The sequence below is a fragment of the Cucumis sativus genome, chromosome 3 (genome assembly GCF_000004075.3).
Source record: "Cucumis sativus cultivar 9930 chromosome 3, Cucumber_9930_V3, whole genome shotgun sequence".
NCBI classification, from domain to species: Eukaryota; Viridiplantae; Streptophyta; class Magnoliopsida; order Cucurbitales; family Cucurbitaceae; genus Cucumis; species Cucumis sativus.
Genome location: NC_026657.2, coordinates 33,472,552 through 33,496,286, shown reverse-complemented (window position 1 = coordinate 33,496,286; position 23,735 = coordinate 33,472,552). Strand labels below are relative to the sequence as shown.

The window sequence follows — 23,735 nt, the reverse complement described above, 5'->3', positions numbered from 1 at the left end:
ATTAATATCTATGTTTTCGTGTGGTTTTCGTTTTTTAAAAATTCAAAAGTTTAGTCTTTTACTTTTTAAAATTGTCGATGCACAATTTTGATCAAAGATGTGGCGTTGAAGAGATGAATTCCAATACTGAAATCACACATAGATTTATACAATTGGTATGTCAGTAATATACCTAGTTTGATATTATGATATAGCATTTGATTTATAGGAACATTTGAAATAATTTAAAACTTTTAAAGTTTAATAAAAAAAGAATGTAGTCATAATTCTAAAACACAAAACGTGTTGCTATAGTTGTGAATATGACATATTTTAGGAACTCATTATCACGAAAGGAAAAAAATTAGACAAAGCTCGAATGAATGTAGGAATTAAGTGAGTGTGTTCACTTTTATTTACTACAGGGCCCATGGATTTTATTTCAAGCTTAGTCTTACAAACAAGAAAGTCATACTCAAGGATACTAGTGATCATTATTTTGTCTTGGGTGTACTTTGGAGTTCATATAACCAAAGATGTCTAAAGACCATTGTTCAAACCATAGATTGTATCAATTGGTATTCATGTGTTGGGCTCTAAGGTTTGACGTATCTATATTCTTGTTGCATGTTTATGTGATTTCTTCCACAACATAAAAAAAAAAAAACTATCTAAAAGAACAATATGGATATTTTTAAAAAGAATAGTTGCAAATTTAGCAATTAAATTCAAATTAATTAAGTATATAGCACAATTTAAAAAAATTTGCAAATATAGCTTTGCAAAATTTGTCAAATTCTATCAATGATATAAGTCTATCACTGATAGATCATGTTGCAAATATTGGTCTATCACTGATATATGATATGAAGTGTATCAGCGATATAAATCTATTAGTGATAATTTTGCTATATTTGCAATTACGATGAAATTGTAACTTGAAAGTTGTTACTATTTTCTGTTTTAAATATGGGATGTCTGAGTGAGGGAATGAACATTCTCAAAATCCATATTTCTTTTCTGATATGTATAATAAGCAAACAAACAACTGAAGAAATCACAAACTGCAGCAACAGAAATGTTTTGGGGAATGTAGTCAAATAGGGCTACTAGAAAAAACCAACCAATCATTAACAATAAATCCAAAATCCAAGCTCTCTCTACAATTCTAACTCTATAGACTGTAAGATCTAAACCTGAAATGTACATCAGCCGCTTGGACAGTGATCGGGAAGAACCCCATGAATCAAACACTCAAATTTTGCATGGCTAGGCTAGAGATCGATCAGTCACCTCTTGGTAAAAGTTCCCTCCTTTGCCAGACTAATGAATTCCAAATCCTACAACTGAGGACTGTGTGAAATCGAAACAATTTACGATGATGTATGGTGATAATTATGTGTCCACAGGAACGGGAACGTCTTCGTCGAGGCTGGGGGGAGATAACGGTGGGATAGCTGAGAGATCAGAAAGATTGTCCACAATTTCCAGGATCTTTCGGGCAGTTGCTTGAAAATCTCCGCTATTAATACCAACCTTTCTAGAAGATAGACCTCCAGATTCAATTCGTCTAGAAGAGTTACTACTCTCGACAGATGATAAGAATTGATCTTTGGCAAGTGTATTTTGAACAGCAGATGAGATTACAGAACTAAAGATGCCAGAATTCCTCAATCCTTGAATAATGACCTGTAGATAGAACGAAAGGCATTTGAGTTTATCTTGCACCATGCATCTTTTAAGCAAGATGATTGGTCATTCGAAGGTAAATGCTTAAACAATAAAGAATTTATACAATTCAACTCACCATAGGTGCATAAATGCGAGTCAGAATACCCTTTCTTAAAAGTTTTAAATTCAGTGCTTTATCAGTCCACACAATCCGTTCACGATACCTAAAACAGAATAAGAACTTGTTAAAAGCCATGATTTATGTGAATCTGATGGCTTGAGTCTCAAGATAACAAATAGGTCAGCAACGATGATAAGCAAGAAAATAACCAAGTTGAAGAAGACACAATGGGACAGTAGAGAAGAATGCCTGGCATGATATTTCACAACTGTTATCTCAGGAATGGTTTTGCCATAGTGACAAACATTCAGAAAGGCATTCGAAAAGGAAGTAGACTAGACATTAGAAACAATACACTTATAAACATCTGGAAACTAGACTATATGTCATCGACTCCTTGCTATCACTGTGATTTAAGAAAGTTAGACTTAGAAATATCCAACCCATTGACCATTGACCATTGAACCAAGGCTCAAGTCTATAGTAGGCATGAGATGACACAATCAGTTGAGATTTTATCCTTGCCTGGTGCAATCTCTGATAGCCTTGAGATTTAGATTCTATTCAAACTAAGATTCTACATTCGCAACCAAATGGAGATGGAAATTATACTATTGTGCATAATAATTACCAGCGTAGCATTTCTTCCTCTGTTGCAGTTGAAGCAATTATGAACGCCTGTAGAGAATATAGTTTGAAGATGTCAAAGAAAAGCCCAGTCTAAAATCCAATAGAAAGAACAATTTAAATAATTGTGTTAACAAAAATTCATACGTGAGTTGAAATCAAGAGTTCATGTTATATATCCTACAAATAGCTACTCCCATAAAAGAAAGATAAGGACCCTTTGAATTTGTTAGTCTCCGTGTAGAACTTCAAACCAAAATGCGCAAAGAAACTTGGACATGGACAATAGACAAGATGCAACATAGGTACACATCCATTTTGAACAAACTAGCATACAGGAATTTTTCAACACATTTCAATAAATTTTACGTGAAAGAAGTTTCCATGAAACAGCAGGAGAATGATCGGTAACAATTTTAGCTTTTCTAATCATTCTTGGTTCTCTGAAAAATATTATTCAACCTTTAGACGGAAGAGAAAAGAAAGAGTCTGATCAGAGGGAAAAAAATCGAATCCTCTCAAATTTAACCATGTTAACTTTCCATTGGCTTGGTGAATTTCTTCAGAATTCATCACCTAAATCAGCTGGATGAACTTCCTTGTTCTTTACTATAATTTTCTTCCACTAGATTTCTCACGCATCAATGTAACGTTGAAGTTTTTGCCAAACATCATATATTTGCGGCATATCCCTTAAGGATTTTTCTTTCTTCTCCCAAAAAGTCTTTTCCTTGTAGTTTTTCTACGCTTTAGAGAATGAGTACAAACAAGTGCCCGCAGAAATGCATCTTTGGCCTTCAGGACCTGATGAATAGGACTGTTCTCATAGCGGGAAAAGAAGATAAAGTTTATTGCTGGCATGAATGTTTGCACTTCACTCTGCTCAGCAGTTCAAGAAAACTCTTTGACGTTGCTAATTGCATGCCAGCTTCAATATCCAGGTGCTGGAATGAGAAATCAGAGTTCTTGAGTTATTTATTTTCCCATAATCACAAATCAAGAGGTGAATGGTGGTGCAGTCCATGACCTCTCATGATTCTGTCACCTCTTATATATATAGGATAGGTGCTTGTGCAAATACTTTTTTGGTGACTTCTCAGTAAATCTTCCCTTATTAACTTGTACTAGGACAGATTCCCATAAAACTTTAGTTAAATGGAAAGGTAGGCATCCAATTCTCTTAAGGATTAAAAGAGGCGTGCTAACAATACTTATTTGATCCAAGCTACCTTTTCTATTCAACGTATTTCGTACAATAGTCTTTTTTTTTTCTCTACGTCGATATCCCCATCAACCAAGAGGATTACAAAAAGGATTCTCAATTGGAAAATTATATATCAAATCAAAATTTTAAAAAATAATAATAAACAAATAAAAACTTATGAGATTAGACACCAAGAAGAAGCAAAACAATTGATATATGCCTTTCAGATTGGTATAGAGCAGTATTTGTGCGTCCAAGAAGTAATCATATACTCCTCAATAGTCATAAACTCAGCAACACCAAAGATCTAAACCTACGCATGCCTTGTATGGTCATATCCCCCGGCTGGTATATTTTATGTAAAGCTGATGATCAGAGTCATACTTTTAGCCGTACTTTCGCATGGTAGTTTTGGAGTACCGTTTTTTAAGCCTTTGGGTGGTTCACGGTTCTGCCTAAAGGATATAAAGGATCTCCTCAACACTATCCTTGTAGGTCATTCTTTTCGCAGGGTCAAAGCCTTGTTGTGGAAACACATACCAGGGCTTTCTTCTGAATCCTTTGGAAAGAGAGATTCGTAGAAACCAAGGAGTCTTCAAGGACAAAGCTCTTCCTTTTGAAGTGTTCTTTGACCTCGTTACTTATTATGTTATCTCTTGGTGTAAATTGTCAATTCACTCTGCTTCTTAAACTTGTGCTTCCCTTTTTAACCAAATGGGTAAACATTTTGTAGTTCTCACGGATTTCAGAACCCTACTGTAAATTTCATGTCATTGAATTGTTTCAGCAAATCTAATGGGACTATTAATCTTAAGGATGACTTGTCAAGGCCAATTCTCTCACCTTTGTGTGACTTTTTTGCTTCAAGAAAATCTTCATCACAATTTAAAAGATCATTACGAAATATATATACAAATCTTTCTTTTATAATAGCATGTAATTACAAATCTAGACTCTAAAATGTCTCTACATACAGTTTTGAGACTTAAAAAGAAACAACACAATGAGTTAGCGGAGCACAAGTAACAACTGAAATGGCTTAACTTAAAATTAAAAGCAGTAAAATGGGGGGGAATGAGGGTAGTGAAACTCACAGCTCTATCAAATTCTAACATAAAGCATCTTTTAACATCGTCCTTTGTTGGTTTGCAGCCACATCGATCACGTCTTGAAGTCAAATCGGTAAATTTAGGGTATGTGTAATGTAGAACAGCAGCTTCATCCAACTTGATCTCACTACCATTGTTAAATACATGCACCAAGTACAAAGAAATGATCAACAGAGGTCAAGAGTCGTTAAGGATGATATTCTAACTCTGACCTACCCAGGCATGACAGAAAAAATAAGCTCAATTTGAGGAAAAAAAGAAAGAAACTGAAAAGATTACCATGGATTCAAGTAACGGTTAGCTAAACTGCTTAATTAGAAATATGATTAAATAAAAAATAGAAGCATTTTAAGACACAGAAATGTGAAAACGTCAAATAGATGAAATAATAATCTATACTTGGGGGTTTTCATGTAATTGTGCCATCGATGTGCCCCATTTGGACGAAGATGGTCTTGAATCCGAGCAGCTGATTTTCCATTTCCATAAGTCAAGAAATAGTTTGGATTGCCACGGGTTGCATCTTTGTAATTACCAAAGTACACATCTTTTGGTAGATGGTCATAATTCTTTTTAAACATCGAAACCTGAACAAGAATAAAGGATTAGATAACAAACTTGGCCAGATTCAACAGCAAATGGTTTAGCAATCCCAGCCCATGACTTTATGGTTCAACCCAGACTCCTTTCTGTTTCGTATAGACACAAGCTAATATATTCAATTACAGGCGAAACAAAAAAATGAAGATCGTTTGAAGGAACACGTTGCATATGTTGTAATGGAACTAGGTCTGAGTCCATATGAATTCCATTAATCACAGAGAGCAGCCTCTGCTTAGAAACGCCAGAGAAAGTGAGAGAATACTATCGGAAAGAGATCATAAAGGCATGTTTGTGTTTTTTTCTTTTTTGTGTGTGTTCTGAAAACAACTTTCAAGTTTTGTTTATTGGATTGATTTATAATATACTACACGCTCACCTATTCTCAATAGATAAAAGATCAACCGAATATTACTGTAAGGGGCACCTCGACTATTTTTACACGCACCTAGATAGATAGCATTTAAACCAATTCCTCTATAAAACTATTTGAAAGCATATTTCTTATAACATGACTAATAAATCAACTTTACAAAAACATTTTTTTTTTCTTAATATTAAATCTAAGTACTTTTTTAGAGCAAAAAAGACAAAAAAAAAAAAAAAAAGAGTCTATGAACAGTCACTTCAGAGCTGCAAAGAAACATTTGAAAATAGTAAAAGTGTAAAACATAGTCTTGTTTTCAGTAATTAGTAAACCGTCCAGGGAAACTCTATAACTTGAGTAGTTCCCTGAACCAAAACTGTTTTTCAAATAAAATAAAAAGCTAATAATGAAACTGTATTCTAACAAGCACTTAAAAGTTACAATTTACAAGCCCAGTACCAACTAACTACATAAGCTTAAATTTTTTTCAATAATAACACTTAAGCAAATTAACTACTGAAAATTTCTAACTCCACATGACCTAACAAACTTGCAATAATATTTAATTAGTTAAACACTCAATGGTTAGCCTTGAACTGAATATATGAAAGATTCTGTACCTCACTGAAAGGTTCCTTGACATCATCTCGCTCAACACTGCTCTCCTGATACAAAGCACACCCAATATCATCCAATCAGTGACCACTTAAAATAAAGCAATTAGGTTCATGCAGGTTTCTTAGCACCGAAATGAAGGCATTGAGACAATCATATGGAGCAATCTGAAGGAAAACTTTATGAAGTTAAGACTCACATAATTTGGAAAAATAACCATATCAACATTTGAAGGCACATCCGCAAGCAATTGTCTCAATGAATACTCCCGCGTGCCCGCAGGGTGCATCAGTTCATCAGTATCCAGGTGGATGATCCAATCCATACCAGCACTCTGTTCAATAAGAAGCAAATTATTTAGATCGAGAGAAGTTCCCATATTAAGAAACTGGATGGATGTCCAGTGCATACAGAGAAAAAGAAAAATACAATACCTTGGCCATGACAATAGCCATTTCCATGTTCAGAGACTGCTTCACGAACAATTCATAATTGCATGGTTTGTAGAAGAAGCTTGACAACCATGTCTCATTCCAAATCCGACTAAAATTCAAACAAATGAATCTCAGTTAAAAACAAAAAAAAAAGACAAAAAAAAAAAAAGAATAAAAGATCGTTATTCTAAAGAAAGAAGTGTTTTACAAAAGAGCATTCAGAAGCCAGGGAAAAAAAAATTCTCCAAAAAGCAACACAACGAAGGCAATGCAGGGTTCTCTATTCTTTTCATTTATTTTTGTTCGTGTAGATGCAACACATGATATGTTGGTGGGTAGTGATGTATATATTATAATTTAGCTTCCTAAATCGGATAGTGAAAAGATTAAACTAGCTATCCAGAGTTGAAAATAAAAGACAAAAATTACAAATCAACTATTAAGAGAAATAAGAAGGGAAGGAAAGATAATGCTATTCATATGTGGGAAAAAAAAAATCACTAACCTTTTTGTTTGTTGCTCTTCTAGCTCTTTTGTTCTGTATATAACTTTCACTCCCTGAAAACAAATAAGTTTTAGTTGAAGAAGACAAATCCAGAAGACAAGAGATATAGATTAATTAACATGGAGTTCACACTAAGGCACAGAATAAGACATGGCTCACCGGAATGGTCTCTAAAACTTTGGAAACATTTGGAGAGGCAGCCTTTCCTTCCACGAAAAGGAAAAAGTTTGAAACTCCAATCACCTTGTGGTAAAAAATCCAGGGTAAAGTCTGCTCTAAACCAGCAGAAGTGCTTGTTGTAATGCATATCTGATAAGAACAAGAATTCAGAGAGATAAGTCAAACATAGCTGTCTAGGTACATAAGCAACAAAAACAACTAAATCTCTTTTCCCAACGTTGTTGAACTAGCAAGGCAAGAATATTACATAATCCAAGTAAAAAACGATAAAATTCACGTACATGATCGAAATTTCAAACAATTTCCAAATGCTCAGTAAATCACTAGCGTCTTACGCAAAAATTCATAAATAATATACCAGACATTCGTCAAAATCAAACACATACCCATTCAAATAAAAAAAAAAATTAAATGAAGGGCATTGAATGGGATCCAACAAACAGTGGCAGTCCAAACCAATCAGCCACCTTAACAAGATTCGATCAAATTTGGGGCCACACCCAAATCCAAACACCGAAATCCCGCGAAATCGATTAAGCAGCGAAACCCCACAAATCCAAGGGCATGAAAAGTAATTAAACAAAGTAAAAAGAAAAAACAGAAATACTGACCTTGGGCTTCAGATCCGTACCGTAGTCGAACTTCCAGTCTCGGTAATAAGAAAATGCAGGGGAATGACTCCGACCTAGAAGATCGACACAATCCGAACGGGAAGAATGAGAAGCTATGGAAGGGGCAGTAGTGGACATACCGGGGAATTCATGCTGGTCGGGTGACCAACGGGTAACGGGATCATTGAGGCCGCCACGCCATTGGAGAAGGAAAGCAAAGCAGGCGAGAGTCAAGGGGAGAAGAGTTAAGAGGAAAAGCAAGCGAGAAGCAAGAGTAAGAGATGAAGAAGAAGATGAAGATTGTGAAGAAGAAGAAGAAGAAGAAGAAATGGGTCTTAGAGAGAATTGACCCGCCATGTGGAGTTGCAGAATGAAAGTGTTTGGTGCATCGAAAGAGAGAGAGAAATGGGGATATAGAGAGAGAAAGTTAAAGGAGTTGAGGAAGGAAGAAGGAACCGTTTTGTCGTTAGGTGTTTGTTAATGGCCCGATTTTCATTTTCTTTTTTTCATTAAAATAAATAATTTTGAAATTTAAAATGGTTATTATTATGTACTCTATCATCAGCCAATCATACTTCGCCACCTCCTCTTCATTTTTCTATTATTATTCTCATTATTGTTAAACCTTTTGTTGAATTTTAGTTATTTTACTATAAATAAATAAATAAAACTTATTTAAATGAACCTTCTACCTCCTCTAACAATAAATTTGTACTAAACAAAAATTTGTTTACTTTTAATCAAGTTTTCAATTTAACTTTATTAAGACAGATTAAATAAGTATTATAATATTTTATAGCTATTTTGTTTTATATCACAAAACTGCTAAAAAAAAATATTTTACAAATAGTTTCTACGAAGGATGTTCAAAAAATAGTTGAAAACCAAACCGAAATCAAATGTACATGGTTTAATTCGATTTGTGTTGAATTGAAATTGATTCTTATGCGGTTCGGTTTGGTTTAAGACGTTAAACCGATTCTAAAACCAAACCAGTTTCAAACTTCAATTTAATTACCGTACAAATTAATATAACCTATGTTTGTAATTTTGTAGAACTTTTATTGATACATAAACCATTCAATTTCGATTCGGTTTCATTTATGCATAAGTTGTTCGGTTTCGATTCGACATATTTTAGTCGTACTTTGATTTGTTTTACTACATTTATGAAGATTCATATTTTCTACGTGGGTATGTTTTCAAAACTTAGAGTAAAAATGATAATAAATAACAAAATATTTGGTAGAAAAATCAATCCTAAAGAAGCAGTCCCTGTTAAGATTGGTTGAAAGTAAATGCACTAAAATTGGACATTTTAAGGCAAAAACCACTCTAAGTTGAGGATTTAAATGATAGTGTTTTGCTTCTCTATTATGTGATGTAGTAAAAGGTTGAAAGAAAAGGAAAAAGTCATTTTAGGAATGTGACATTAATGCCATCTTATTATATTTGGTAAATGGAATCACAACAAAGATATAGCTGTTCTAGACTACAACCTTCCCACTACAATTTACAATATATCTTTACACCATAATTTGGGGATAATTACACTTTTCTTTACACCATTAATTATTTTAAGGAAAATATATTTTTTTTCAACCTCTAAATTAAATTATTTTAAGTCTAGTTTTACATTTTTAACTTTAGATTAAAAAAAAATTATCTCTCTCTTAATTTTAAGATTTATACTTTTACTTGTTAATATTTATTAATTAATTTAAGAGAACTAAGTAAATTATAGGGTATTTTTTAAAAAAATAGAAAAATTAATTAAATTTATATTTATGTTAGTTTCTCACCATTATAATTAATAACACATTTTCACCTTTTAATTACTTTAAATTAATTAACTAAAAGTTAAGGTAATAAAAAGGAATAAAAAAACAAATACAAAAGTAAGCATTAGTGAAAATTTGGGACAAAATTGTGAAATAGTAAAAATTAGCAATAAAATGAAAACTAAAGGTGTGTAACTCTTGAAATAGTAGTGTAAAATTATGAGAAGTAAACCCTAATCTAAAATAATTAATTAATGATAATCTACATGTATGAACATTATAAATTTAACTTAAAACGTTAGTTAACTTTTTTTAAAAAATTTGAATGTGAGTACCATTTATTTTCATTAGTTATATGGACTTGTGCCTTTTTTGTTATCATATTTTGTTACATCTTATGATAGCAACAATTGAAGTTGAATTTAATAGAGGATGTTTTCTTTTGTCTATTTTATATGGAAATTGCACATTATAAGCTTTTCAATTCATTCAAAGCAATACTTAATTTGTCATCCTTCATTCTAAAACCTCAATCCTTTTGACTTGAAAATACACATCTACATTGGGTATGGGTGAAGGTTTTTATTATTTGAGACTTATTTTTATTTACTCCATTTACCATTGTGTTTTTCTTTTTATCTTTATTAAGCAAAATTTTAAACATTTATTTGATGTGTAAAAGGTAAAAAACTAAGGGATATATGTATAGCAAAAAATTATAAATATAGTTAAATCTGTCAAAAGTCTATCAACCATGTTGTAAATATTGGTTTTTCACTAATAAACTATAAGGGGATAAAAGTCTATAAGTGAACTTTGCTATATTTGCAAATGTTTAAAAATGTTAACATATACTTAACTATTATTTGTAAAATTATTGTCCATTATAATTATCCTAAAACTCAAGAGTTGTTTTCAAATATTTATAATTATAGAAAAAAAATTAGGGTTTATTAGCGACAAATCGTAATAATATAAATATGTTTGTCTATCACGATCTATAGTTTTGTCATTTAATACAACTTTTCAAAATTAAAACGAGTGCAAAGGCTTGAAGTAATAAATATTGATAAGAATCAACAATTTTGAACTTGAGAGTTCCAGAAACAACGCCTTCATTTCCTTTTTCCTTTCTTTTGTATCTTTGTTTTTGTTTTTGTTTTTTTTTCTTCTCTCGAATGATACTCATTCCTACCATATATCTTAAATAATGCGTTTTTTTATTATATTCTGTCTTTAGTGTAGTGGTTTTGTCTCCTTTAAAATTCCAAAGTCTCGGATTCAAAAATCGAGAATGTGAGAGGACACGTATCTCTGACCTCTTAATAGATTTTTCTATGTTGGTGGACAAGAGGAAATAAGAATAAGTTCAAGATGCTTTTATCAGTGTACTCCTTCGACATCTGAACGTATTGATCACACAACAAAGTTTACCATTTTTGTTTCTTTAGAAGAGTTTTGACTTACAATGCTTCATTTAAACAAAATAATCCTTAAGCATTTATGCAAACAAACTTCACTGAGGTTGAGTGTAAGACATTCAATATTTATGAGGAGTTATTTTAGTGCGTATATAGTAAGCATTAATAAAAGTTTTTATAGTCAGACTTGAAACTTGAATCCTCTTCTCATATTTGTGAATTTATTTTAGATAAAAAAGTTGTTAAAAATATTTATAAATATAACAAAACTTCATACTCTACCGGTCAAAAATAGTAAATGACACTAATAAGTTAGGATCTACTAACATCTATCAATGATAGATGATAGAAATTTATCACAGTATATATCAACATTTTGCTATATTTATAAATGTTTTAGTTTATTTTGGTATATTTGAAAACAACGTATGTTGAAAACGATTCCTAGCACCAAATGAATTAAGCAAATCAAATATGTCAATTTCATTCTTTGAGCAAAATATGAGAGATAATGCATGCATTCGCATCCTCAAATTCAGAATTTAAATCTCAAATCTGTAAATTTGTTTTAAATAAAAAAAATTGCTAAAAATGTTTATAAATATGGCAAAACTACATACTCTATCGGTGAAAAATAGTGATGGACACTAATAGTTGTCAGTGGCTCTTAGCATCTATTAATGATAGATAACTATCATCATTTTACTATATTTGTAAATATTTTAGTTCATTTTTCGACTTAAAAAAAATAAATCAAATGAAATAGGACAATTTTATTCAAAATATGAGAGATAATTGACATGCCTTCCCTCCCTTGAATTTAGAATTCAAATCTCAATAAAAATAAATAAATAATGATTGTGGTATTAAAAGCAAAGGCCAAGCTACAAAGTTGAACGTTAGAAAGATTCAAGAAGAGATACTATCACAAACACCAGAAGTTATTGAACAAATAAATAGTATATTACCAAAATCTCAATGATTTGCACCTTGAAAAAGAATAAAGTTTTATTTTTCCATGAAATATCTACCACCAGAAAATGAATACCAAATAACTTCAAAATTAATTTATTGAGACATGAATTGAATGAACAAAAGAAAATTGGGAAGAAACCCAACCGACAGGCAGATCCTTGGAAGTTTGGAATACCACATCCTTAACGATGGGGGAGACCGGATGAGTTCATGTTCATCTAACATCACCTTTTTAATAGTTTTAACACGTCTCCTACTAGATGAAGTGATCCAGTGACAAGAACCTGAATCCAACACAGAATTTAAATAAACAACTATTTTCGTTATCTTCTTTTTCTTTTTTAATTTAATCTTAGAAAAGAATACAATGAATTGCATGACTCATGAAATACAACTCTGAAGAACTCAACCAAGCACAAAGTAAATGCATGACTCGTGAAATACAACTCTGAAGACCTCAACCAAGCACAAAGTAAATGCATGACTCATGAAATACAACTTTGAAGACCTCAACCAAGCACAAAGTAAATGCGGATCATGGAGAAATCTGCAGAATTATGATCAATGAAGAAAGAGAGAATAGAAGAAGAAAAGTTATGACTTAGATATCTATCAGACTATCACCCTATGACGACTATTCCCAACTTTCATCTACCAATGAAAAGAACAAACTATTCCCACCACCATCTTGTTCCACTTGAAAACTATTTAAGAGTCAAAAGGCCAAAATATGGTGTCAAGAAACAGAAGTTTCACACGCCATTCACAGAGTGAGATTTGACTGCGCTAATTCAGTGAAATATCTAACCTGTAGTCTAATGGATGGGGATTCTCGAACGCAATCTCTCAACCATTTTATCGCCAATGGCAACGAAGGCATCACTGCACTGCTACTCAAGTTGTTCTCCGAAAGACTTGAGAGTGAATCTTCATACAGAGCAGGCAAACCCCGCTCACTGTCTAGCTTAAGATCCTTTTCTAATATAGCATCTGGTAATCACAAGCAAATGAGATGACAACCATGTTTGATCATGATTTAAATAAGAAAAATTAAAACATAAATAATTAGTTGACTCCTTTACAAAATCACCTACTACAAATAGAGATCTATCGTGAGTTAAGTATTTAAACTATCGATAGCCTTACAATGCTGTTCATTTATATAAAGTGTCAAGTGAATTGCCAATGTCAAATGGAATCATTTTGCTGCATCACCAAATATAAATATTGTTCTACGGAACTACGTATAAGTGACTTGCCTGTGAGTTACACCATTTTTATAGCAATACAAAACCTTCAAAAGAGGCCTATCACACACAGTAAGCCATTACTTTGCTGCATCATCACACTCAGGTCTGTGATTGTTTGTTGTATTTGTACGTGTTTGTTTGGCTTGAAATAGTTTGTAGTTCTAGTTATTCTAAATATAATGAGGAGGAGGTTCTTTGAATCGGCCACTATGAGAGAAGGGTTCGATTTTGTGGCAAGCTGGCTTTTTTGGCCCTTTTGTAGGGCCTTTGATTTCAGAAAAATATCAGGATAGTTAGAGCAATTGAGAAATCCTAGGAAGAGGTGTAGTCTCTTGCCAGCTTTAATGCTTATCCTTGACTAAGAACGTTAGTCTTCTACAACTTTTGTAATTATCCATTGTCGCAGCATATACTTTTGGATCGGAGCCCATTACTTTATGCAGTTCAATCTGGTTTGGCTCCTTCAGTAGGGATGTTTCTGTTCCTTTATTTTTCCTTAATAAAAGCTTGAGATTCCATCTAAAAAGAGAAAAAAAGAATCCTAAGTCTCAGGCCAGTTATTTTTTTAATTGGGAGGGAGTCTTGTGGACGTATATGTGGGGTGGGGCCCTATTTTGTAGTAACATATAAGATAACATTCTGTTACGTCAGGGAAGGAAATATTTAGGGAGCTACGGTGTTCTATGGGTATCCTAACAAAAAGCGTTTCACTATAAGGTTCTGAAGTGGAAAGTCCAACCTCCCGAAGAGAACTTTCTAATTCTTTTCCATTTTTGTATCAATGTAATCAGTGCAGTGAAACTTATTACTTCTATATTTTTCATTGGTAAATTCAAGAATAACCACTGGTTGATACAGACTAAAACTTACAGCTTCATCAAAGGTTTATTTATTTCATTTGAAGAACTAAGATGGTGTTTGGGGTGCTAAATTGGTAACTATAGTCAGTTTTAATATAGTTTATGGATTATAATAGTTTGTGGTTGGGTATAGTCTATTATTTTAGTCCGAGATATAATAATCTCTTTTTAGAGTGCAAACTATAAAGTCTATATAGAAAATAGTACACACTGTAACAAATATGATTTTGAAATAGTAACCCTCAAATTAAATGTAGGTTATAATAGTTGAAAACACTAACTTATAATTGGAGCTCCAAAATGGAATGGGCTATAATAGCCCACTCCACTCACTTGAAATTGGGGGCTCAAACACCTCCTCCCTAAAGTTTGAAGTTTAGTATTCCCTCCACAAGTGGGTATCTAATATTGGTTATTCATATTGCTGAATGCTGATCATTGTAACAATTTCATATATATATTATATTCCACAGAAAGAATTTGAAGAATTTCTATTAATTATCTCTATTTTCAAACAAACTAAAGCCAGATTGGAATTAAACAAACATTTCACTTCCATAGAGATTAGAGAATGCACGACAGGCATAACTGCATTATATAAAAAACAGACAAAGAACTAACATAATATAATCAATTGTTGTGCACACTTGAGAACAATAAGAGAATGAATAAATACCCTTTCCATGCATAATCTTCTCCCAAAGTCTCTGTAGGTTGAGTTGCCATGACAAATCCTTGCTTATATTATCTGATGAAGTCACTGAATTACCAGAAGAGACTTTGCTATACGTTGACATGGTAGGGACAAAAAGGGCTTTCGAAAAATGAACACCTACATTAAAAGACCAACGTCAGAAAAATGGGCTCCAAATCTTAAAACCCTGCTGATTTGAAATGAAGATTAATGAGGCGTGCCTATTAACCCTTTTTCCAATTATAATAAACAAAAAACACCTTTTTATCAAAATTTGCTGCAGAAAAGGAAAATTACTTCAGAACCACCACAGTTAAGCATTTACTGCTTGCCAATGAATCGGCCTGTTAGAATTCTATCAGAAGCTTCCTGGAAATCACCATGGCCCTCTCTACTCAGCAAGATACCACGCCATAAGGCAGTTAGACCCTCAACACAAAATATGATTGACCAGAGGGATTAAATTGGCTGTTGCAACTTGCATGGACTCTTCTCCATTCCAAGTTGAATATCTTAGATAAAATCCAAAAGAATAATCCTCAACTTTCTGTCATCTCCTTCATGCATTATGTTTAATATTGACCATGAGATGGAAGATATATCATGTTATATCGTTCTTAATTGTAAGTTTTTCTTATTTCTTAATTATAATTTTTTCTTATATCTTTCTTGTTATTTTATTCACCTTTCTCCATCAGAATTTAGTATTTTTAAGCATCAATCTCTTTACATTATATCAATTATATATATATATATAGTCTAAACAACATGTATTTTATGAAGATTTGAATCAAAGACTATGCACCCAAAAGTGGAGGATAATATGGCTTAACGTACAATGAGCCTGTATGTAAGGGGAAGGAAAATTGAATTGTGATTATTGCAGCTTTTTGTGGGTTATTTAAGTTGAAAAAACCCAATAACATTTGAAGCCTCAGTTTCTTGTGCCCAAAATGCAGATGCAAAATTTTTTGGTACCAAAATGAGTCACGTAGAATACACTATATACAAAAAGGCTAACATCCAAGCCAATTCGAGATGTTTATAACTTCCTTAGCTAGGTTGGAAGGTAGCCTCTTCTTCCTCTCCTTTTGTACTCTCTTTTTTCAGTATAGTATTGCATTGTACTAGTTATATATATCTTTTTAAAAAACAAATAAAATAAAATAACAAGGATACAAGTGTATACCTGAGGAAGCACATGTATTCACTAGTCGTGGAAGTAATATATGTGGGTCTCTCACTTCCATGCAATTGAATAGGAGAACCTAAAAAACAGGAAAAATAAAATTGACTGTCTTTTACAACATCCAAATTTAATAGGTTACCCAAATAAATTGTAGTAGACTGTACTAGAAGAAATTCACCAGTAACGATGAAAAGAAACACTAAAATCCCACAATATAATGTTAATTATGGAAAATACCTGCTTTGATAACTTTGTGGACTCGGCTTCCTGCAGAACTTTTACAGGGTCATCATTTCCTGAATCTCTGTCCACATTTTTAGCCCTAAAACTATTTAACGACTTATGATTGCCCTTCACAACACTAGAGAACCAGCTAGCACAAGCCTCCATGCTTTCTGGACTATGAGCACCATCCAAATAGAATACTAAATCTCCATTTGAGTTGTCAGACTGCGTTGTTGAATTAAATGACGATGTATAATAATCATAAACTGTCTGAGCTCTCCCTGAAAGATTGGCAGTTGAAAGACCTCTAAGAAATGCAGCTGGTATTTTGGCCCCTTTGCAACCCTGAGTTGTGCAAAAGACAGAGATAATCACAAGGTTTAAAATATCTTTGTTTAAGAAAATAATAAGAAGAAGAAAAAGGTCAACTCCTCCAGTTTGATTAAGGCGCAAAATCCTTTAGCTGCCTAGATAAAATAGATATTAGATAAAATAGTTATCTAATATCATCCAACATTTTGATAGATGGGAGATGCGTGTACATGCATGTACGTATGGCAAGAGAAGCACATCCATTACACAACATGCATGTCGACAAGGAGTGGGGAAGAATAGACTAACAAACCTAACACTTCCCGTCACCATATTCTCACGCTTTCTAAGTGCCACGACTAACAATTCAAGAAAAGATCCATCACAAAAACACCATGATAAGCATAAAGTAAAATGTGAAGATTGAACCAACATTTAGGAGCATCCTTTCCCAGTTTCCAGTCCTCTGAAGCCAACATTTACAAAGGGAGACAGCAAGACCAGAATTAACGAACTGGTGATCACCAGACATGCCAAGCTTCAATCCATCCAGCTTTTTATCGTTAAGTGGTTCAGCTACCTCTAACGGGACCTGCAATAGGCACATAGGTTAATGTCTACTGAGGTTTCGTATTATGACTCTTCACATCCCCCATTAAAATGTACACATTTGCTATTCTAGACCTTTCGAATAATACCCATACCACCCCATGTAGAATTTTAGCCTATCTCTATGAAATTCTCTTCAGCCACGAAAATGTTATTTGTTTTCTGTGACAAGAGATGATTTCATTGAATAAAACTATAAAAGATTAACAAAAGTATAAGGGGATACCAAGGAGTTACATAAAGGATCTCCAACTGCTATGCATGTAAGATCAAACATAATTACAAAATAACTTGGAGCTCATACATGATACCAACAACAGGAACCAGAAAACATAGTAGAATCCAGTGACGTGCTTAAAAAGAATACTACATCTCCACAAGCATTAACCTAGAGGACTTTCTTTTGGTAAAACCAAAGAAATTCAATAAGATGTGGCGCAATCTGTCATTGCTCTACTAATATCAACACCCATTGATGTGAGGCTTTTATCGCTGTTATATATACGTACATGTAATATGTATGTATGTGTGTACGTCTGTGTGAGTGTGTATATGATTATGGACATAGAAACCCACTTTTTTATCACTGTTACAACATGACCAAAACTCTTAACTACAAAATCCTTAAATTTTTTAAAACAAAGATCAACAAGTATTTCACTGCTTAACTGCTTGCTCCAAAATGTCGTTGAAAAAGAAATCCATTTCATGATTCCATTCAGTTCACAGATAAATGCAAACCCAAGAAACATGAAGCTGCTTATAAGCCAAAGTTTAGCTGGAGTTGTAACTACTCTTCTCGTGGGAAGAAGAAAATTACCATAAGCTCACGTGCCTTCTTCTGGATAACATCCATTGCTTCCGGAAGCTGTGGTACTGTGAATGCAGGAACTTGAGGCTTTACATGGACACAAGATGTGAAGCTGACTCAGAATATGAGTGAAAATCAGGCATAGTGTGAAATATATTTATATTTGTTTCTTTAGAACTCTAATTTTGTATACTCAAAGTAGAAATACAGTAGTGATTGGGCATATTTACACTTATCCGCTAGAAAATAAATAAGCAAAATCATGAATAACACTTTGTGCAATATTGCGGTATTTTATTCTTCAAAAATGTGATTTCTAAAATCAAAGTAGAATACTACCCTGGGTAGTCATGTTTAGAACAAAATAAACAAATCATGTTATTGCAATTGCTTACATTGACACTGTACCTTGAGAATTCCAGCCTTGTGTGAAGCAATCATCCCAAGCGAGTCTCCTGGAACATGTGTCACTGTCAAAATCTAATTTCAACAACCTACCCCAAATTCACAGTTAACTAATTTTTTGTATCACACATGAATGCCTGAACCAGGCTTATAGCATTTGACCATTAATTTGTTTCTAGAATTCATACTGCAAGTCATCTCCATCTCGGCACTTGAATGGTTTTCCCCATAAAATGCACATGAAAGAATTTAAACCTAGAAAACTGAAGATAGAAAAACTTAATAACAAGTAAGAAAGATATGCCTAATATCTCCATGTGGTCCATCCCAAGCGAAGTGATGCCACATACTATAGGTTCTTCAATCTGCACAACAACCACTAATTGATCAATCAATTTTTATTAATTTTAAGATTTAATAATTTCAGTATCAAAAACATTTGGAATAAACCTATTATAATAGGCAGAGCATACCACATTTGTTGAATCATACGTTCCCCCAAGACCAACTTCAATAATTGCAACATCAACCTATTCAGATAAAATGGATCGATAATTTCATAATGAGAAACAAGAATGGGAAAAGGAAAAAGGAAAACAAGAAGGAAGATAATCATGCAACTCTTCGGACCAAGTTACCAAGTACGAACATGTTTAGAAAATCTAATCCTAAAATTAATCAAGTTTAGAACGATGCAACTGGTAGGGAAAGAGCTTCTTTTCTACGGATAATCTTTTTATGAAAATCCTTGTCATAACCTTTCTTACTTGGCTCCAACAAAGAAGAGATTCTAAGCAGACGAAAAGATATATATATATACATATATAAATTCCACCTGAAACAGACTAAATCAGTGAGTCGACCACCTTGAGAAAATAAGGTTTTCTTCCAAGACAAAGAAAGTTTTGGCAGACATCACTTGGCCATATTTTTTTCTGGGAGAACAAGGGATTAAAAGGTTTGAAGAACCTTACTGAAACTCAGACGACTACTTCCCTGCCATCTCTATTATTTCAACACTCATAATAATATATAGGAAAGGGATAGAGAGGCTAGAAACAAAAAATTGTGAATTTTATGCTAGGTTATCATGCTATGACATTCAAAGTACACGCCAGTGAGGATGCTCAATTCTTGTACAAATAGTAAGTTATTGCCGAAAAAAGAACAAGGCAATATGAGCAATCATTGCAAGCATCGCTCACTGTTTAAAATAAGAGCTATATTAACTGAAACTAAAGTGACTTACCTCTTCGTCTATGAATATTTTAAAAGCCAACAGTGTTAGAAACTGAAATAGTGCAGGCATTGGCAGGTGCTCTGTAACATTTTCCTGCAAATTAACACCCAAGTCACAAAATTGAATGTTCGAATTTGCAAGCTGGTGGAAGAAAAAAGTGATGCACATAGACATTGTAGAATTGTAATTTGTTCCCTTATATATATATATATATATATTTTTTTTTTTTTCTATGAATGATATATTTGTTTCCTGTCAAAAAATTAGGAAACCCACGAGAGATAGCTATGCCATGTGAGAACAGAAAATAAAAACATTTGGAGCTCAACATAGAACAACAGGCATTATTGGAGTTTTCACACATGATTCAACTGAATTATTGAACTGTTCAAATATTGGTGTTTTCACAAACTCTATTACCAACTATTACTCCAGCGCACTCCTAAATCCAAGAAGATTGGTATGTGTACATCTTCACCTCCCAAGTGACTGACTCGTCAATTCCAAATAAACCCAGCAATTTAGCTGAATTGGATCTTTATATTTTTGTATTAGAAACATCAGCAAAAAAAGTTTCATCAATAATCGAGGATACAAGAAATTATGGGCCAACTGTTTGTGGGTATACCAAAGCAGGTCAATTGTGTTAATGCATATGTAAGTCATGTCATCATTTGATATTTTCTCATGCAGATCTACAGTTGACTAAACCATTTGAACATGCAAATGACGTATATACTCATTGAAATTTTTAAAATCATAACTGCATGGGTTTAAAGTTCAAAGAGAATAAAACTAAAGAATAACAACAAACCTTCAATTGCGTCCAGCAGGCCCAGAAATACTGCAGAAATTTATCCTCTGATATATCCAATCTGATCTTTCCATTCAATGTGAGATTGTAAAAATAAAGCAAGAAACACAACTTCAACAAAGTTAATGAAGCATGAAAATAGCAAGTAAACGCAAAGCTTCTTAATAAGTTCTTTGTGTTTGCGTGTACATGGTATCTGCGTATGATGTTGGTGTTTTATAATAGAAAGAGAGGGATGGGTAAGATAAGCCACATTTTTGCAAAATACAACATATGTATTTCAACACTAACCCATTTATTCGAAATCTTTCTCGCACATCAATGAGATGAGGGGAAGTGAAGAGTCCAGTTCGAAGACCACATTCTCGTAAAATTGCTTCACAAAAGGTGCAAGTGGAACCCTGAATATACCGATGACATGAAGATGAAAGAAGATCAAATAACATTGCAATACTGACTTACTTATTCTTTAACCAGGTTTTGACGTTAAATTTTCTGCATCAGCAATATATGAATGAAGGTCAAAAAGTTTTCATTTTAATTTGTATAGCCAGTAGACAATCACAAGTGAGTTAACTTTTGGTTTACAAATTCGCTATGCATTCATATTTAGTTCACTCCATTATTTAACAAAGTTGTATCAAATGTCGTTCAAAGAAAACTAGCCAGCTCATTCATTTTATTTGTTAAGAAAAAAGTATGAATATGAAATAAATGATGGATAATAAGTAACTTTTCTACAAAAGAAGATACTTCTCATTGATATAGTAAAAAGTTACCAACAAAATTTAATATCTCAGGAGGAATACAAAAAACACTGCAAGATTTGAGGTGAAATTTCTGGGGAACATATATTTTGTATGAAATATTACCAAAATCCAACCCCCCTAGCTTTAGAGGACTACAAAAAATTGTCTCCAAGGCTAGAAGATCACTAAGAGACTAAAAGGTAAAAAGTTCAAGGTCCTTCACTCCTAAAACATGTATCCTATGTAAGTTTAATTTTGTGAGCATGATTTTGATTACATCAACAAAAACCAAAACAAATTCACCTCCTTAATGTACTACTTTTCCTTTCACGAAGGCCATAGTGAAGCTATCACAATAGGCACCTTGTTCCAAAGCTAAAATTACCCTCTTGATTTCCTTCAAACTAAAAGGAGTCTCCAACCCTCTTGTGGATCTTGAATTATAAATTGATGAAAATATCATTAATTTAAATATAAAAAATTACATAAATCTAATTTGGTTGAGACACAAAGAGGTTATGAAATATACGATACTCCAATGATCTTATAAACCAAGTGTTTTTCCTCAACTTCAATGCATATATGCAATGTTGAAGATACTAAATAAAATATTTACCTTCCCCTTAGTTCCTGCCACGTGAATAATTTTGAGTTTCTTTACACATTCTTCTATGCCTAGAATCTGCAGAAGAAATAAAAGCATTGTGATCTGATCTATAGAAAGAAGTTCAAGCATTATGATTGGCAGTCACAACTTATCATTCCCACCCTTCTCTATTGTAACAAAAGTAAACATTTAGAAAGAGCAACAAAACTAAATAATTGAACCACAATAACTTTTATCACATATTCACAATATCAGATCAGCAATATTGATAGATTTTCTTTCATGATTTATTCATTAGAGTCAGATAGCAGAAGGGTTACCTCTACGTACTTTCTCATCCTCATCGATTTCTCCTCATTACGGATTGCAGAAACCATTTCTCCACGCCTTTTCTGTGTTATCAAGGAGGAAAGTGCTTCCATAGTAGATTCATAGGAAGGCAATTGAGGCAAACTGTTTCTCATTTTGTTTTACAAGGAAAAGCTTCTATGCCTTTCTGAAACCTATCGCATCACTGAAAACAAACAAGAATTTGAGAATCTCATACTCAATAATAAAAAATCATATTGAGGCAATGCCAAAGAAGATTCCAAATCTTTCTATATACACAAATCTCACAAACCATGAGAGAGATGGAGATAGAAAACCAAGTAGTTTTGAGAAGGAAAGAGATGGTCCATTACTGAATATCCTCAAACATAAAAACCTAAGAGCAAGGTGAAAAAAAAAAGTGCAGGCATCAGGGAAGCAACACACGCAGTGCATCAAGAAATTGGTATTTTATAAAACGAGAAGAACAACCGAAGAAGTGTAGTATTTTGAAGTAGGAGAGAAATAAAAGCATTACAATAGAGATTGTCAGGCTTTGTATACAAAAAAGATAAGCAGGGGGGAAAACTTCAAGCGTGTGGTAAAGCTCCAATGAATAGATGGCTTTCTAAATCCAATATCTTAACAATGAAATGGTGTGAACTCTAAGAACCAACTTAGACGAGTGATTTCAAGTGGGGTTTATCTAATGCTTTCAAATTGTAAATACCCCCATTAGCAATCAATCAATATTGTTACAGGAAGAAGAACACTGTGTTGTAAAGCTAGATTAGAAAGTAATAAAATTTAAGTTAATTGCACAAAATTCAAACTAAAACGTCGACATATACTCCAATTTCTCAACAAAAGACAAAACATCGACAGATAAGGATAAAAACCCAGTAGTTCTATTTCAGTCAATTTGTTCTCAATCAGTAGAAAACAAGATTTACGAAGGTAACATTGCATAGAGAAAATGAGAGAACAAGGTGGCAAAGCGAGAAAAGAAAAGGTAAGAATTATACGTACAAAAACACAGAAATGCAAGAAACTGGTGTGAGGGTGCAGTGAGATTGATAAGACTAGAAGAGAGAAGCCGCCATGGGAGAGTATCCGAATCTGGATGAGCAATGAGAATAGAATAGAGAAATTATAGAATATATGTCCGCGCTTTTTGGCCGTTGAAACTGCTGTCAATATATCAACTTCGATATCTCTCGACTCACCCATGTTTTTTCTTTTCTCTTTTTCATTTTTTCATTAATAGTCCTTTTAATCAACCAAGTTTCACTCAATGCTAATATTTGATGTTATTAGTCTATCAAATTTCAAAACCCATATTTGAGTTTCAAATCATTCCAAAATAGTTCTAAATCATCTTTATGTTAAAAAAGTTGACTAACAAAAGAATAGCAATTGTTCTAACAATTTTATATCAACGTGTGTTGATTTATTTTATTT

General features: G+C 33.0%; 2 protein-coding genes across 4 annotated transcripts; both read right to left on the bottom strand.

Annotated features, from left to right (window-relative positions):
- Positions 1–962: 962 nt before the first annotated feature.
- Positions 963–8,482, bottom strand: LOC101208298 (glycosyltransferase-like At2g41451). The gene is made up of 11 exons (XM_004136626.3): positions 8,024–8,482; positions 7,392–7,541; positions 7,233–7,285; positions 6,728–6,836; positions 6,493–6,627; positions 6,299–6,343; positions 5,111–5,298; positions 4,697–4,838; positions 2,403–2,449; positions 1,787–1,874; positions 963–1,668 (listed from the first exon to the last, which is right to left on the bottom strand). Exons 1-11 carry the CDS (start codon positions 8,378–8,380, stop codon positions 1,375–1,377), a joined length of 1,608 nt encoding a protein of 535 aa, XP_004136674.2. The 5' UTR covers positions 8,381–8,482; the 3' UTR covers positions 963–1,374.
- Positions 8,483–12,117: 3,635 nt separating this feature from the next.
- LOC101208053 (folylpolyglutamate synthase) lies at positions 12,118–23,489 on the bottom strand. Of its 3 annotated transcripts, none has more exons than XM_004136625.3 (16): positions 23,304–23,489; positions 22,286–22,479; positions 21,975–22,040; positions 20,901–21,010; positions 20,610–20,670; positions 19,805–19,888; positions 19,029–19,085; positions 18,860–18,920; positions 18,559–18,605; positions 18,160–18,237; positions 17,164–17,322; positions 16,431–16,763; positions 16,194–16,272; positions 14,987–15,142; positions 13,009–13,190; positions 12,118–12,484 (listed from the first exon to the last, which is right to left on the bottom strand). In XM_004136625.3, exons 2-16 carry the CDS (start codon positions 22,427–22,429, stop codon positions 12,425–12,427), a joined length of 1,677 nt encoding a protein of 558 aa, XP_004136673.1. In that variant the 5' UTR covers positions 22,430–22,479; positions 23,304–23,489; the 3' UTR covers positions 12,118–12,424. The 3 variants fall into 3 exon arrangements, with proteins under 3 accessions (XP_004136673.1, XP_031738888.1, XP_031738889.1); XM_031883028.1 differs by lacking the exon at positions 23,304–23,489 and adding an exon at positions 22,813–22,831; XM_031883029.1 differs by lacking the exon at positions 23,304–23,489 and adding an exon at positions 22,588–22,605.
- Positions 23,490–23,735: the final 246 nt, after the last annotated feature.